Genomic DNA, 12,071 nt, shown 5'->3' with positions numbered 1-12,071 from the left:
GTCGGCTTAGATTTCTTTCTTTGGGGATTTAAGGTTTGGGGAGCATTAGATGAAACATTGTGGGCATTGTGGCAACTCTGATTTTCTTATCTACGTCTATGGTTCGTTCATTCACTTGTTCACTCTCACTCACATTCCGGAAAATTAAATTTTGTCTATAGCAATTTTAAGGTTATTACATAATTCCGGGCGGTCTTACGCCTAATTTTCATTACCCAAGTGCACCAGATAACCGAAAATGTTCGGGGCCGTTAGCAGACTTGGAAGCGGCATTATAGCTGCTAAATCAGCAGCTGAGAAGGCACTCACAGAATGCAGCAAAGTAGCTGCTGTGACAGTCAGCACCAAAAGAGATTATGCTGCCAAAGCGGCCTCCAAGGGCAAAGGTAAGGTGGTAGCTGTTATTGGAGCCGTTGTGGACGTCCAGTTTGAAGACGAGTTACCTTCCATCCTAAATGCTTTGGAAGTTCAGGATCGCCAACCCAGGCTGGTCCTGGAGGTAGCGCAGCACTTGGGTGAAAACACTGTGCGCACCATTGCTATGGACGGTACTGAGGGTCTGGTGCGCGGGCAGGTCGTCAACGACTCGGGCTCGCCCATCCGAATCCCTGTAGGCGCGGAGACCCTCGGTCGTATTATCAACGTCATTGGCGAGCCCATCGATGAGCGCGGTCCCATCCCCACCGACAAGAGAGCCGCTATCCACGCTGAAGCACCTGAGTTCGTGGACATGTCTGTACAGCAAGAAATTCTGGTCACTGGAATCAAAGTTGTAGATTTGCTTGCTCCTTATGCTAAGGGAGGCAAGATTGGACTGTTTGGCGGCGCTGGTGTAGGCAAAACTGTACTTATTATGGAGCTGATTAACAATGTAGCCAAGGCCCATGGTGGTTACTCAGTGTTTGCTGGAGTGGGTGAGCGTACACGCGAGGGTAACGATTTGTACCATGAAATGATTGAGTCTGGTGTCATCTCCCTGAAGGACAAAACCTCGAAAGTAGCCCTTGTATATGGACAGATGAATGAGCCCCCTGGCGCGCGTGCCCGTGTCGCTTTGACTGGATTGACTGTTGCTGAATATTTCCGTGACCAAGAAGGACAGGATGTGCTACTTTTCATTGACAACATCTTCCGTTTCACCCAGGCTGGGTCAGAGGTGTCTGCCCTGTTGGGTCGTATCCCCTCTGCTGTAGGTTACCAACCCACATTGGCCACTGACATGGGTACCATGCAGGAGAGAATCACCACCACCAAGAAGGGTTCCATTACCTCTGTGCAGGCCATCTATGTGCCAGCTGACGACTTGACTGACCCTGCTCCTGCCACCACTTTTGCTCACTTGGATGCCACCACTGTGCTGTCTCGTGCCATTGCTGAGTTGGGCATCTATCCAGCTGTAGACCCCCTAGATTCCACATCCCGTATCATGGACCCCAACATCATTGGTGCTGAGCATTACAACATCGCCCGTGGTGTTCAGAAGATCCTACAGGACTACAAGTCCCTCCAGGACATCATTGCTATCCTGGGTATGGATGAGTTGTCTGAGGAAGACAAGCTGACTGTAGCTCGTGCCCGTAAGATCCAGAGATTCCTCTCTCAGCCCTTCCAGGTAGCTGAAGTGTTCACTGGACACGCTGGCAAGCTGGTACCCCTCGAAGAGACTATCAAGGGCTTCTCTCAGATTTTGGCAGGCGAGTATGATCACTTACCAGAAGTTGCATTCTATATGGTTGGCCCAATTGAAGAAGTTGTTGCTAAGGCTGAAACCTTGGCCAAGAGCTCTTAAATGTGTAGACATGATTGGATGAGATGTTATTGTATTTCTAAAAAATAAATAAAATAGTACCTAATAACTAAAGCATTGTTTTTTTTATATAATTACCCTCCAAAAGTTTCAACTTCCAACCCAGTAAATTGTACTTCATCATATGGGAAGAGAATGAATTCTGTTCAGCGTTTTCATACAAAATAACCTGAATGTGGCCTTTCAATCTTTTAGAGACTATCAGCTCTGTCTACCCTATAATTAATAAAGACGACATTATACCTATGTATGTATAAATGATATTTGGAATGAATTAGACTGGTATCTTACATAAGTATAGTTTATGAATAGTAAAGGTACCTAGTCTGATGCTGGAAGCTACTAAAATGGAAAAGTTTATTGTTCTTGGTGGAATGTAGTGGGGCGTCCTCCATTTCTTTTTTCTACAAATTTATTTGCTCTACATAAATAGGTATGTTTATTTGATACTAAAGTTCAGAGAACTATAACCTACTTTTGAACAGATAAGTGAACCTTGCTTGGTGAAGCTTCGATTCTAGTTTGGTTACATACATAAAAATCACGCCTCTTTCCCGGAGGGTTAGGCAGAAACTACATCTTTCCACTTGCCACGATCACTGCATACTTCCTTCGCTTCATCCACATTCATCTCTTCATGCAAGCTCGGCGGTTTCGGGTACTCTTGACCTGACCCTTTAAAAGGACGTCCTTAATTTGATCAATATACGTTCGTTGGGTTAATATTATAACTATTGCATTTTCATCTCTTGTCGATCAATTTCCCTATCATATGTAGGTGACATAGCTGAAGTTTCACTGCTAGTTTATTATTATTACTTCCTATGAGTGGTAAGTCTAGATTCAGAGGTACAAATTATTGTAATTTTAGAGTTTATAATCTGGCAACTACCTATATTTATTGTCCACCAATCTCGTAATCGTAACATTTGGCGGCAGTCTACTCCATAAAGGATAAAGACGCGACATCATTCAATGCAAAAACAAATGCCGAAGCACAGCTCTATTATTCTCGTAAACTGAAACATTTCCTATAGTTACATTGGGGTTATAAGGGAGAAGAGGAATTTCCAAATTCCCACGAGGGTGAATTTCTGGACATATCTGCATAAAATTATTTTCGGAAAATATTGAAATTATATTTTAATACATAAACACACATAATCACGTCTTTATGCCTTACAGGTTGTATAGAGCTGTAGTATATTACGATAAAATTCGAAAGACCACGATCTGCTGGAAATTTTTGAAATTATTAACGAGGTTCAAGAAATGAGTATATAATACAATTCTTTTACGTAATAACACAAGCAACATGAGGAGAATTTTCACTTAATAGGTTAATAGTTGAGGAATATAGAATACTTGGGTTTAATAAAAATATTTTTACGTAATACTATAGCAATTCTTTATTGGGCTACCTAACAAAACATAACAGAAATAAACATAACACAGCAAAAGCTATTTGTTACTGAAGGCAGTGAAATATACTCGTATATAGGTTACGCAATAAGTTTCTACGATGAAACCTGACTATTTTCCGAATTATTGATTACTGATGATATTTCATTGTCATTAGCAATATTGTCTTTGACGACATCTCTAACATTTTCAATCACATTAGGAACACTATCGGCAGATTCACTGCTATCAGTTTGTTGCGTATTGTCACGGTTATCTTCCGTGACTTCATCTGAACTCGCCGTAGTTACATCGTTAATGATATCAGGTTGCACACTTGAGATTTTTTTTTCTATTTCCTTTACACTAGAATCTGTCACAGGTTTTACTGTTGAGCGATCAACTGTCGGTACCTTTACAACCATTACTTGATCAGATGAGTTAGCTTCGCTTGTAGACGATCTTTTAGAAGGATCTTTCAGTTTTATCGTTTGGAATTTCAATGGTGTCTTGGCATGTGTTGTACTTCCATCTTTACCTCTGTTTATTGGTTTTATAACCAATATTTTAGTTTTCATACCAGCTTTACTAAAGTCCGTGATGTTTTTATTAATTAGTGGCTTAATGGCTTCTAAACTCTGACGACGAAATGTAATAGGAAGGACAGCAGGTATTCTTTTGCTTGATTTTACATTTTCACTCGATCCTCCAGAATTATCGACAGGTTTTGCGTCGTCGGAGGAGCTGTTATTAACATTCGAAGATACTTTATCAACCTTATCTGTGGCATTAACATTGTCTTCATCATTTTTTTGTTCTTTCTGTGGACTAGGCTTATCTTTGCAATCTTCAGTAATTTCTTTTTTAGGAGAGTTCTTTTCACTACGTGAAAGTTTAGGTAATGGTTTCGCGAATATATTTGAAATACGGACATCCTTCTGATTTTTAGGCAAAATATAGCTCGACATTTTCAAGACCGCGGCAGCTTTATCTGTTGCTCTTTTGGTTAGTGTGGTTAATGCTCCGCAGCAATCTCTGTTAAGATTTTCATAACCAATGATATCCGATTGTGTATTTCTTTTCTTTGTCTGAGTAACTTTTGTGTTAGAAATAGATTGTGAATCTCTATAGCCTTGTGCTTCCATTTTTAACAAGTTAGATAAATCATATTCAAAGTCCTCATTTTTGGGTTTAGTTTTATTGCGAATCGGTCTACGAGACGCTACAGAAGATATACTGTCGACGGTGTTTCTTTTAGTGATTTTGTCTTCGAGATCATCCAAGTCAGAAGAATTTTCTTCAAATGTTTTTGTATTTGAAGAAGAATCATTATCTATTAACATACTATTTACATCTTTATCTAATGACGAATCAGCGGTTAATTTGAAATCCTCATCTTCATCTGTAAATAAAATAGAAAAAAGAATTAGATCGGTAACCTACTTTACATTTCACATTAAATTAGATATAATTATTAAAGAAGAATATAAATGTTTTTTACCATTTGAAATCTCTTTTCTCTTCTTTGTATGAGTTCTGCTATGGTTCATTTTACGCTTTCTAGACCCTGTTTCCATTCTAATACTGCTAGATGAACTATCGTCTGACACGCGACTAGAGTCACTGGAACATCTACTAGGTCGTCTTGAGTCAGGGCTTACTTCATTTATATCATTTCCTTCTATGGATTCAGACAATTCTAAGGCATCTGTCCCATCAATTGCTTTTACAGTGCTAAAGTAAAAATCTGAGTCGCCTTTCAACTTATGAACTACTTTAACGTGTTCGGGCAATTTATCGAAATCATAATGTTTGAAATTGCATAATTTGCAAGCATATCGCACCCATTTGTAATGTTCAGCCATGTGATCGAACAGTTCTTGTATATTTTTATGTTGAGTTTCGCATTTTTTGCACATTAGTTTTGGGATATCAACATTGGGTTGAATTTTTTGCCGAAGCGCAATCATGTTACTTTTTTCTGTTTGGTGGGAAAACGGCAGTTTTGATACAACTCTTGGAAGCATCTCAGGTTTGTTTTCTTCAGTCATATCGGGTGATTTCGGTGGATCGTCAGACATCGACTCATCTTTTAGAATGTCCATTGTAGCTTCCTCCAACTTCTCTGTTTTATTTTCAGGAACATTTTCCTCTTCTCTAACTATTGGTTTAGAAGGAGTACAGGCTGTCTGTTTATTTTCTGAAACTAACCAAGAAATTAAGATTTTTAACACTGAAAAAATATTACTACTTACTAATAAATACTTATAAAAATGGAAATAAAATTAGAACCTTGGTATTCCCAATTTTATTCTAATTTTATTTCCATTTTAATTCATATAGGCAAAATATATTTTTTTTATTACAAATGTGTAGTGCCAGGCTTATACTGCATTAGATTTAATTCTAGGTTTTCACTCTAGTAGAGATTTACAGAAATATTTTTTTTTGTGTAATAAAGGGTTTACAAACAAACCACTAAAATAACATACATCACGTCTTTACACATTACGTAGTAGACAAAGCTTACAGACACAAGACTGAAAGGGATTATTACTGATCAGCTGGATGTCTATATGATGAGAACTCATAATTCATGTCTTAAACGAATGTCATGAATTTGTATACCTACAGTTATGAGATCTGAGTGAGATCAAATAGGCATACTAGCCGACGGTTCCTTGTAATCTTGTTAAAAAACAATTACCATTAGCATCCGAATTCTTCACCGCCGCCGGCAAAGTCGCCGCAGACGGTCCCTTATTATAGTCCTTACGAATCTGAATCTCTATCTTCTTAGTCTCAGGCGGCCTCCTGGCCAGCGCCCGCGACCGCGGCTGGCACGTGTGCGTGTGCGACGCCAGCGCGGCGCGCCGCTCGAACGTGCGCCCGCAGCCGAAACAGCGGGGCGTGTCGCCGTCGCCTTCTACGTTGTCCATCCACGCCTGAAACGTAACGATAAATTAACATATTTCATTCATTATATATTTCCGAAGGTATTATATGAAGATATTCACGTCCTAGTACCTACTAGTACTGCAGATGTTTAAATTCGTAATTGATAAAATATAATTCGGAATAACAACTAAAAGTGGTACCTAAGTACTGAAATGGACGTCATGATCACAACAGACACACCATAAAGTTTTTATATTGCATTTCAATTCTAAGATTAATTTATTCTGCCTGGGGTAAGAGATATCTTATGTCCTCGTCAATAGGTAAAATTTATAAATCGTTGGCATAAAGAAAGAAATTAATAACTCTCTTTCGCATTTTGGTATTCATTATAAAATTCAGCTTAGATATATAAAAAATAAATATGTACACTAAGTATTAAACCTATTACCTGATTTTCTTGATCAAGACGTTCCTCTTCAGTAATCTTCTGTACAGCAGCTGGTTTCATATTTTTACGTTTTTCATAAAATGCCGGAGGATTGTTCATTTTGAATGCCTTAGCTTGTATGGATTCTCTGAGCTTCCTAATTTGCGCAGCACTTTTCCTGAATCAAATAAAATATCTTATAAATAATGGGTGAACAGGGTGAACTTATGGTTATAAATACCTTATCCTATATTATTCGTGTACATTTGGTTTAGACATCTGCGTAGGTAAGTTGGTATGCAAGTGTTAGGCAATTAATATTAAGTGCAAAAGATTACCTTTTATATGTTTTCATAGGCTGCAAATGTTCCTATAATAGACTTTGCACTTGTGGCCAAATGTCACGCGCCACCAGCTTATCACAGCACATACTCTAAATCTCACAAATTAAAGATATAATGGATTACAGCATAAATACAACCTCCGACTCAACATCGTCGGAGCCGCGGTTCCCCAGGCACAACAATCAGCCTGGCGGAAGACCCTTTGTGGCGGTTGAGCCCGAATTATCGCTACCGCTACTTACTAAATCCTACCTACCTGTGGACTTTGAACAGATGACGGTAAACGCTCCAGGAAGTTGAGAATATTTCTAGACAGTCTGGACACGGGTAAACGAGTCGACTCTCTAAGTGTTTGTACTTCATGTGGAATTTCAGAGTTTTTTGAGTGGAAAATTGTTGATCACCTGTAATTTAATTTATATCGTAAATATACATTTACTTCAGATATAGTATAAAGTAATTGGCAAATAAGTTGAACAATGCACAGTACAAAATTACAACCAATGTTACAGTGAAGGTGAGCAGAGCCATATCGGTTCAACTTTTATCCTGGGTATTTTAGCTGTGTAGCTGCTGCGAGCGATGCTTAAAAATTGTATTACTGTTAGGTATACTTAAATGCCTTTTATCCAGAAACTAGTGATCGGATTTGAATGAAAATTTACAGTAGCTATACAATAACACACTACAAATTACGCGCGAGAGCAACCGTGGTTGAGACTTAATTATATACTTACAAATTTTACACTTTAAACTTCCAGAGTCCTCATTTTCATCATCATCACTGATTTGTATAACGCTTTCCAAGTCCGAAGGAGTAGAACTCTGAGTTTTGAATTTCCCATCATTCATGAGAACTGCTTTATCCCTGGACAGGATGTCGTTGAGTTCAGTGACCTGAAATATTTTTAAGATATGGCATTAGTGCGGCAAAAGTTAAGGCATCTTGTGACGTAACTATCGCTCCTGCTTATTGACGTAATACATATTACACATAACATACAATATATATAAGAGGACTTCATGAAAAAAAGCTTAACACAATTATGAAAATATGTACAGCAATTATTGAGTCATTGAGCCTCTTTAATGGTTTTTTATATTTATACTATGGACACCCATCCGGAAATTTAGCAACTGTCATAAATAATATAAGAAAAAAAATATATTAAAATTAATAAACTTAGGTGACGATTTAAAAGAAAAAAAATTGAATATGAATATAAAAAATAAAAAAGGTACCTGTGCTTTCATTTTATCAATTTGTTTTTGTTCAGAAAATTCAACATTTTGAAACACAGCAACAGAGGTGCTCGGTATCTTTTGCAACACCATGTGTTGTTCTTCGGAGTTGCTTTCACCTTTATATTTTGCAATTTTCTCTAGGACAGTAGTCAAGTCCTTAGTTAATGGTATTCTCTCATCAGTTTCATCTGTGTCCATCAAATCAACATTTTTCTCTTTTAAAGATTCTTGATAACCTTCTTCAAAGCGTTTAATTTTTAATATTTCCTTGGCCTAAGAAATAAATTTTTTATATGATATATGTATTATCCAAAAATACAACCCCAATAATTATATCAAGTTATCTGGATATATATAATACTTACAGTTGAGTTACATCTAACAAAGTGACTGTGAGATGATGAATTAAAGGTCTCTTTACAATAAACTCGCTTGTGTGATATAAAATTGGCCAAGCTTCTAAATATATTGCGGCATACTTTACACTCATATAACAAGTCACATTCATTGGAAAGTAGAGCCTTTAGCTGAAAATAAAATTGTTTTACAATTCTATGCCAATTTCTCCTGAATGTAGGAAAACATTTGATTCTGGGTAAGTAGGTAAGTTCTGTTTATAAACCCTAAAGATAAAATGTTTGAAATATATTATAAACGTAGCAAAGACTTATATTATTTAGTCTACTAAGGTAAGGTGAAAATTGGTTATTACTATTACAAAAAAATAAAAGTAAACAATTTATTTCGTTCCCAGAGGAATGCACTGACACCTATGTAGCTATGTCAGGTACATTATTATCAGTACTTTTAATGATATTTTAATAAATTTTGTAAGTCATAAAATTAATTTACTCAGATACCTACAATAATAAGTTCATATACCTACCTACCTAAGACATAATAATATCGCACCTCCGCTCAAATAGTGTCACAACTCAAAAAAAACTCGAAAGGCTTTTATTTGACCATTAATGTTCGTAAAACATCTATATTTTATCTCAAAAACAGGCGCGTGCGTAATTCGATTATTTGTCACTAGATGGCATTAGTGTCGTTATAGCGGTAACCGAAAGTAGGCCCTCCCGAAACAAAAACAGTGTCATGTGACAGCTTGCGCTAGGTGGACGTGTCGTCTAACAATTTTTAAAGTGTTGCTTGTCGAGTTGTGACTATTACTGTGAATGAGGTAAGTGAAAAATCGAATTAATTTTTCAATAATACTGTGTTGAGTTGATTTACGACAGTATACATGATTACGTTCTGCAAAGAATTCGTATTTGTTATCAAATATATTGTTGTATGTCTAAATATCACAGTATACGTAGTGAAAGTTTGATAACAAAATATTTTATTTCAATAATACACTGTTGTACCTATATCTAAACGTGCCCCTGTTTTAGACTCTTTTCAACCGTATTTTGTGTTCTTTGCCTAAAAATATCGATATACATGGCTTAGGTTATACAAAAAATAATCAATCTTTCTCATTACGCTAGTCATGTATAAAGCGTGTCACCAACATAAATTGCAGTAGTATAATAAATTAAATATCAAAAGAATTATTAGCTTTTTTAGATTTTTACATAAAGATTTACATTATTCAAGGCAAGGACTTTCATTCTTTATTTACTTACACGCTATTATTATTTGTGTTATTGTTTTAGGTGGAGCTAATAGCTAAAAATACCTAAAATGTTCAGAGCAAGAAAAATATTGGATATGTGTTTGGAGACGAATCTAGAAGTTAATCTTGAAGCACAGAGTTCAAATTCAATGTCAACGGTTACTCAACAAATAGGTATAGTGACACCATTTGACGACACCAATAAAGAGAATGTTCCTTTGCTTGAAACATTACAAACATGTCAAATTCGGTCACAAAATCTAATAGCGACCATGACGAAATTTCTGCTGAGGAATGCTTAAGTGCGTTTGAGGATTCAGGTGATTCTGGTAAAGATCCAAATTAGAAAGACCTAGTAAAAAGCGTAAGATAATTCCAGTGGTTCCTTGTCGGCGGTCGTCGTCGTCATCGAGTTCTTCGAGTTCGAGGTCGTTCTCGAGCTCAGCTTCATCTAGCTCATCGTCTGCATCACAGGTCTCAACTAGTGTATCGATTCTACAGGAGGAACCCAATTCTAAACTTTATTTTAGACTTTTTAAACTTTTTATAATATTATTTCGGAAAAATTTACTTTGGTATGAAGCATTTTTAGATTATTATTGATTAATAAGATAAAGAAAAGAGGGAAAGAGATGTTAAAACTAAAATTTTGAGTATTATTACTGATATAAGAATTTATAGTTAAGTTTGTGATATTATTAAAAGACTTAATAAGTAATTATGATAATTTATTATAATTCTTTTGTTCAGAAAGTTCATTTATGTTTGTTTTTGATGATTATAAGTTTAAGAATACTATCTTTTAAGATTTTTTGTGCCATTCGTCTATGTTCCTATTACGTTTATAAGAAAAATATTGTTTTTTAACCATTCAAGTGAGTTGAAATAAACGACATTTTGTGAATATTGTTGTTTTATTTTATCAATATAGTGTCACAACTCGAAATTTCAGGATTTTTTTTTCATGAATTTAAATTATTTTATATACCATTTTGTAGAGCTCCACAAACCTAAACAACTTACCAAAGAACATGTTAAGCTATTATTATTAGTTTTTGAATTATTACTGGAAAAGTGATAAAAACAGATGATATAAATTTCAAGTGCGGATTTCTCGATAATTTGCTTTTTTGAGTTATGACACTATTTGAACGGAGGTGCGATATTATACTTACTTCCTCTGTTGCCCAATCAAATATTTTTCTTGCTTGTGCAAATCCTGTAATACTCGTAAGGATTGGTTTTCTAAGTAAAGAAAAATCTACTTCTTCACTGTCTTCATTTGATTGATGATTAGTTTTGTTAGATTTATTCTTGTCATCCTTGCCTTTCTGTTTTGTGTTAATCTTATTTCCAGCCATATTGCTATCTAGTACACATTAAAATAATTCAAACATTTGCTATACTTCAACTAAATACTTCAAGGTTAGGTAAAACACTAAATTACCATGTTGCTTCAATTCTGAATAAAGCTGACCATAGGAAATGACAATGAGGCACACATTGTATTATTTGATGCACCAGTTTACGGGATCTTGTTAATATTTCAGTTATGTTTTATCGGCTAAATTAAATCTCTAGATATTTCATGCAACCAAATGATTTATTTTTGATTTGGGCATGAACCTAGCAAGAGTGATCCCTTCCAAAGTGATCGCAGTCTCTCCCTCAAATTATATCCAAAATGCCAGTTCAATTTAATAATAAACCTAGAATAAATGTATTTTAATATCTGTAGAAATCGACAGAAGTTCTGAATTTTATCTACTCACATGGTAATAGTCACAACCGCTAACTTGAAAATCCTAGCTTCCAGATAAAAGCACGTCCATCACGCCTCCATTTTCAACAAATGAATATCAGCTATAGGACGTAATACATAGTGTAGTCCTCGATTTTATTTTAACCATAGTTGGTAACAATACAAAACTACTTCGTAATTTTTTTTCAATAATAACGTTTTTCATAAAATAATATTAAACAGTAATTTTTATCGTAATAATTGTTTTGTAATAAGTTCAATCTGATTGTTTTTAAATGATGTTTATTGATTTAATTGCCTACTTCCGTACGTTTAGAATCCAATATTATCCAAAATTACTGGCCAATCAGCACGTGGATCATTCAAGCTTTTTTTAATCTATGGTGTGACAGATTGACTGACATTGACTTTGAAATAAGTCAGTAGGTGCATGATATCAATAATCTAATTGCCAACTGAAGTTGGTGTTTTTAACTGTTCTTTTAGTAGATAAAAGCTCGGTAAAGCATAAAAAGAACCAAGTTATCCTGTCCTGTCAAGTATTCTCGTTTAAAACCTCT

The 12,071-nt window shown here is 35.7% G+C and overlaps 2 protein-coding genes across 4 annotated transcripts; one reads left to right on the top strand and one right to left on the bottom strand.

Annotated features, from left to right (window-relative positions):
- Positions 1–105: 105 nt before the first annotated feature.
- LOC106134733 (ATP synthase subunit beta, mitochondrial) lies at positions 106–1,861 on the top strand. The gene has a single exon (XM_060945709.1). The coding sequence runs from the start codon at positions 239–241 to the stop codon at positions 1,787–1,789; it is 1,551 nt and encodes a 516-aa protein (XP_060801692.1). The 5' UTR covers positions 106–238; the 3' UTR covers positions 1,790–1,861.
- A 1,342-nt stretch (positions 1,862–3,203) lies between these two features.
- LOC106134770 (uncharacterized) lies at positions 3,204–11,768 on the bottom strand. Of its 3 annotated transcripts, none has more exons than XM_013334904.2 (10): positions 11,522–11,768; positions 10,925–11,118; positions 8,491–8,652; positions 8,123–8,398; positions 7,618–7,777; positions 7,137–7,284; positions 6,558–6,714; positions 5,916–6,153; positions 4,710–5,414; positions 3,204–4,610 (listed from the first exon to the last, which is right to left on the bottom strand). In XM_013334904.2, the coding sequence occupies exons 2-10, from the start codon at positions 11,108–11,110 to the stop codon at positions 3,325–3,327; spliced, it is 3,318 nt and encodes a 1,105-aa protein (XP_013190358.2). In that variant the 5' UTR covers positions 11,111–11,118; positions 11,522–11,768; the 3' UTR covers positions 3,204–3,324. The 3 variants fall into 3 exon arrangements, with proteins under 3 accessions (XP_013190358.2, XP_060801774.1, XP_013190360.2); XM_060945791.1 differs by having other exon boundaries at positions 10,925–11,114; XM_013334906.2 differs by lacking the exon at positions 11,522–11,768 and adding an exon at positions 11,197–11,503.
- Positions 11,769–12,071: the final 303 nt, after the last annotated feature.

This window comes from Amyelois transitella, chromosome 9 (genome assembly GCF_032362555.1).
Source record: "Amyelois transitella isolate CPQ chromosome 9, ilAmyTran1.1, whole genome shotgun sequence".
NCBI classification, from domain to species: Eukaryota; Metazoa; Arthropoda; class Insecta; order Lepidoptera; family Pyralidae; genus Amyelois; species Amyelois transitella.
Note: the sequence above shows the minus strand (reverse complement) of the source record. Positions and strands in the feature narration are given on the sequence as shown.

Bases quoted from the DNA above. Each gene is read 5' to 3' on its own strand.
- LOC106134733 (XM_060945709.1), top strand. From the start codon at position 239: ATGTTCGGGGCCGTTAGCAGACTTGGAAGCGGCATTATAGCTGCTAAA.
- LOC106134770 (XM_013334904.2), bottom strand. From the start codon at position 11,110: ATGGCTGGAAATAAGATTAACACAAAACAGAAAGGCAAGGATGACAAG. The intron at 8,653-10,924 runs GTAAGTATAATA...TTTTATTTTCAG, and splicing joins TTGATTGGGCAACAGAGGAA to CTAAAGGCTCTACTTTCCAA. The intron at 8,399-8,490 runs GTAAGTATTATA...TTTATTTCTTAG, and splicing joins TTGTTAGATGTAACTCAACT to GCCAAGGAAATATTAAAAAT.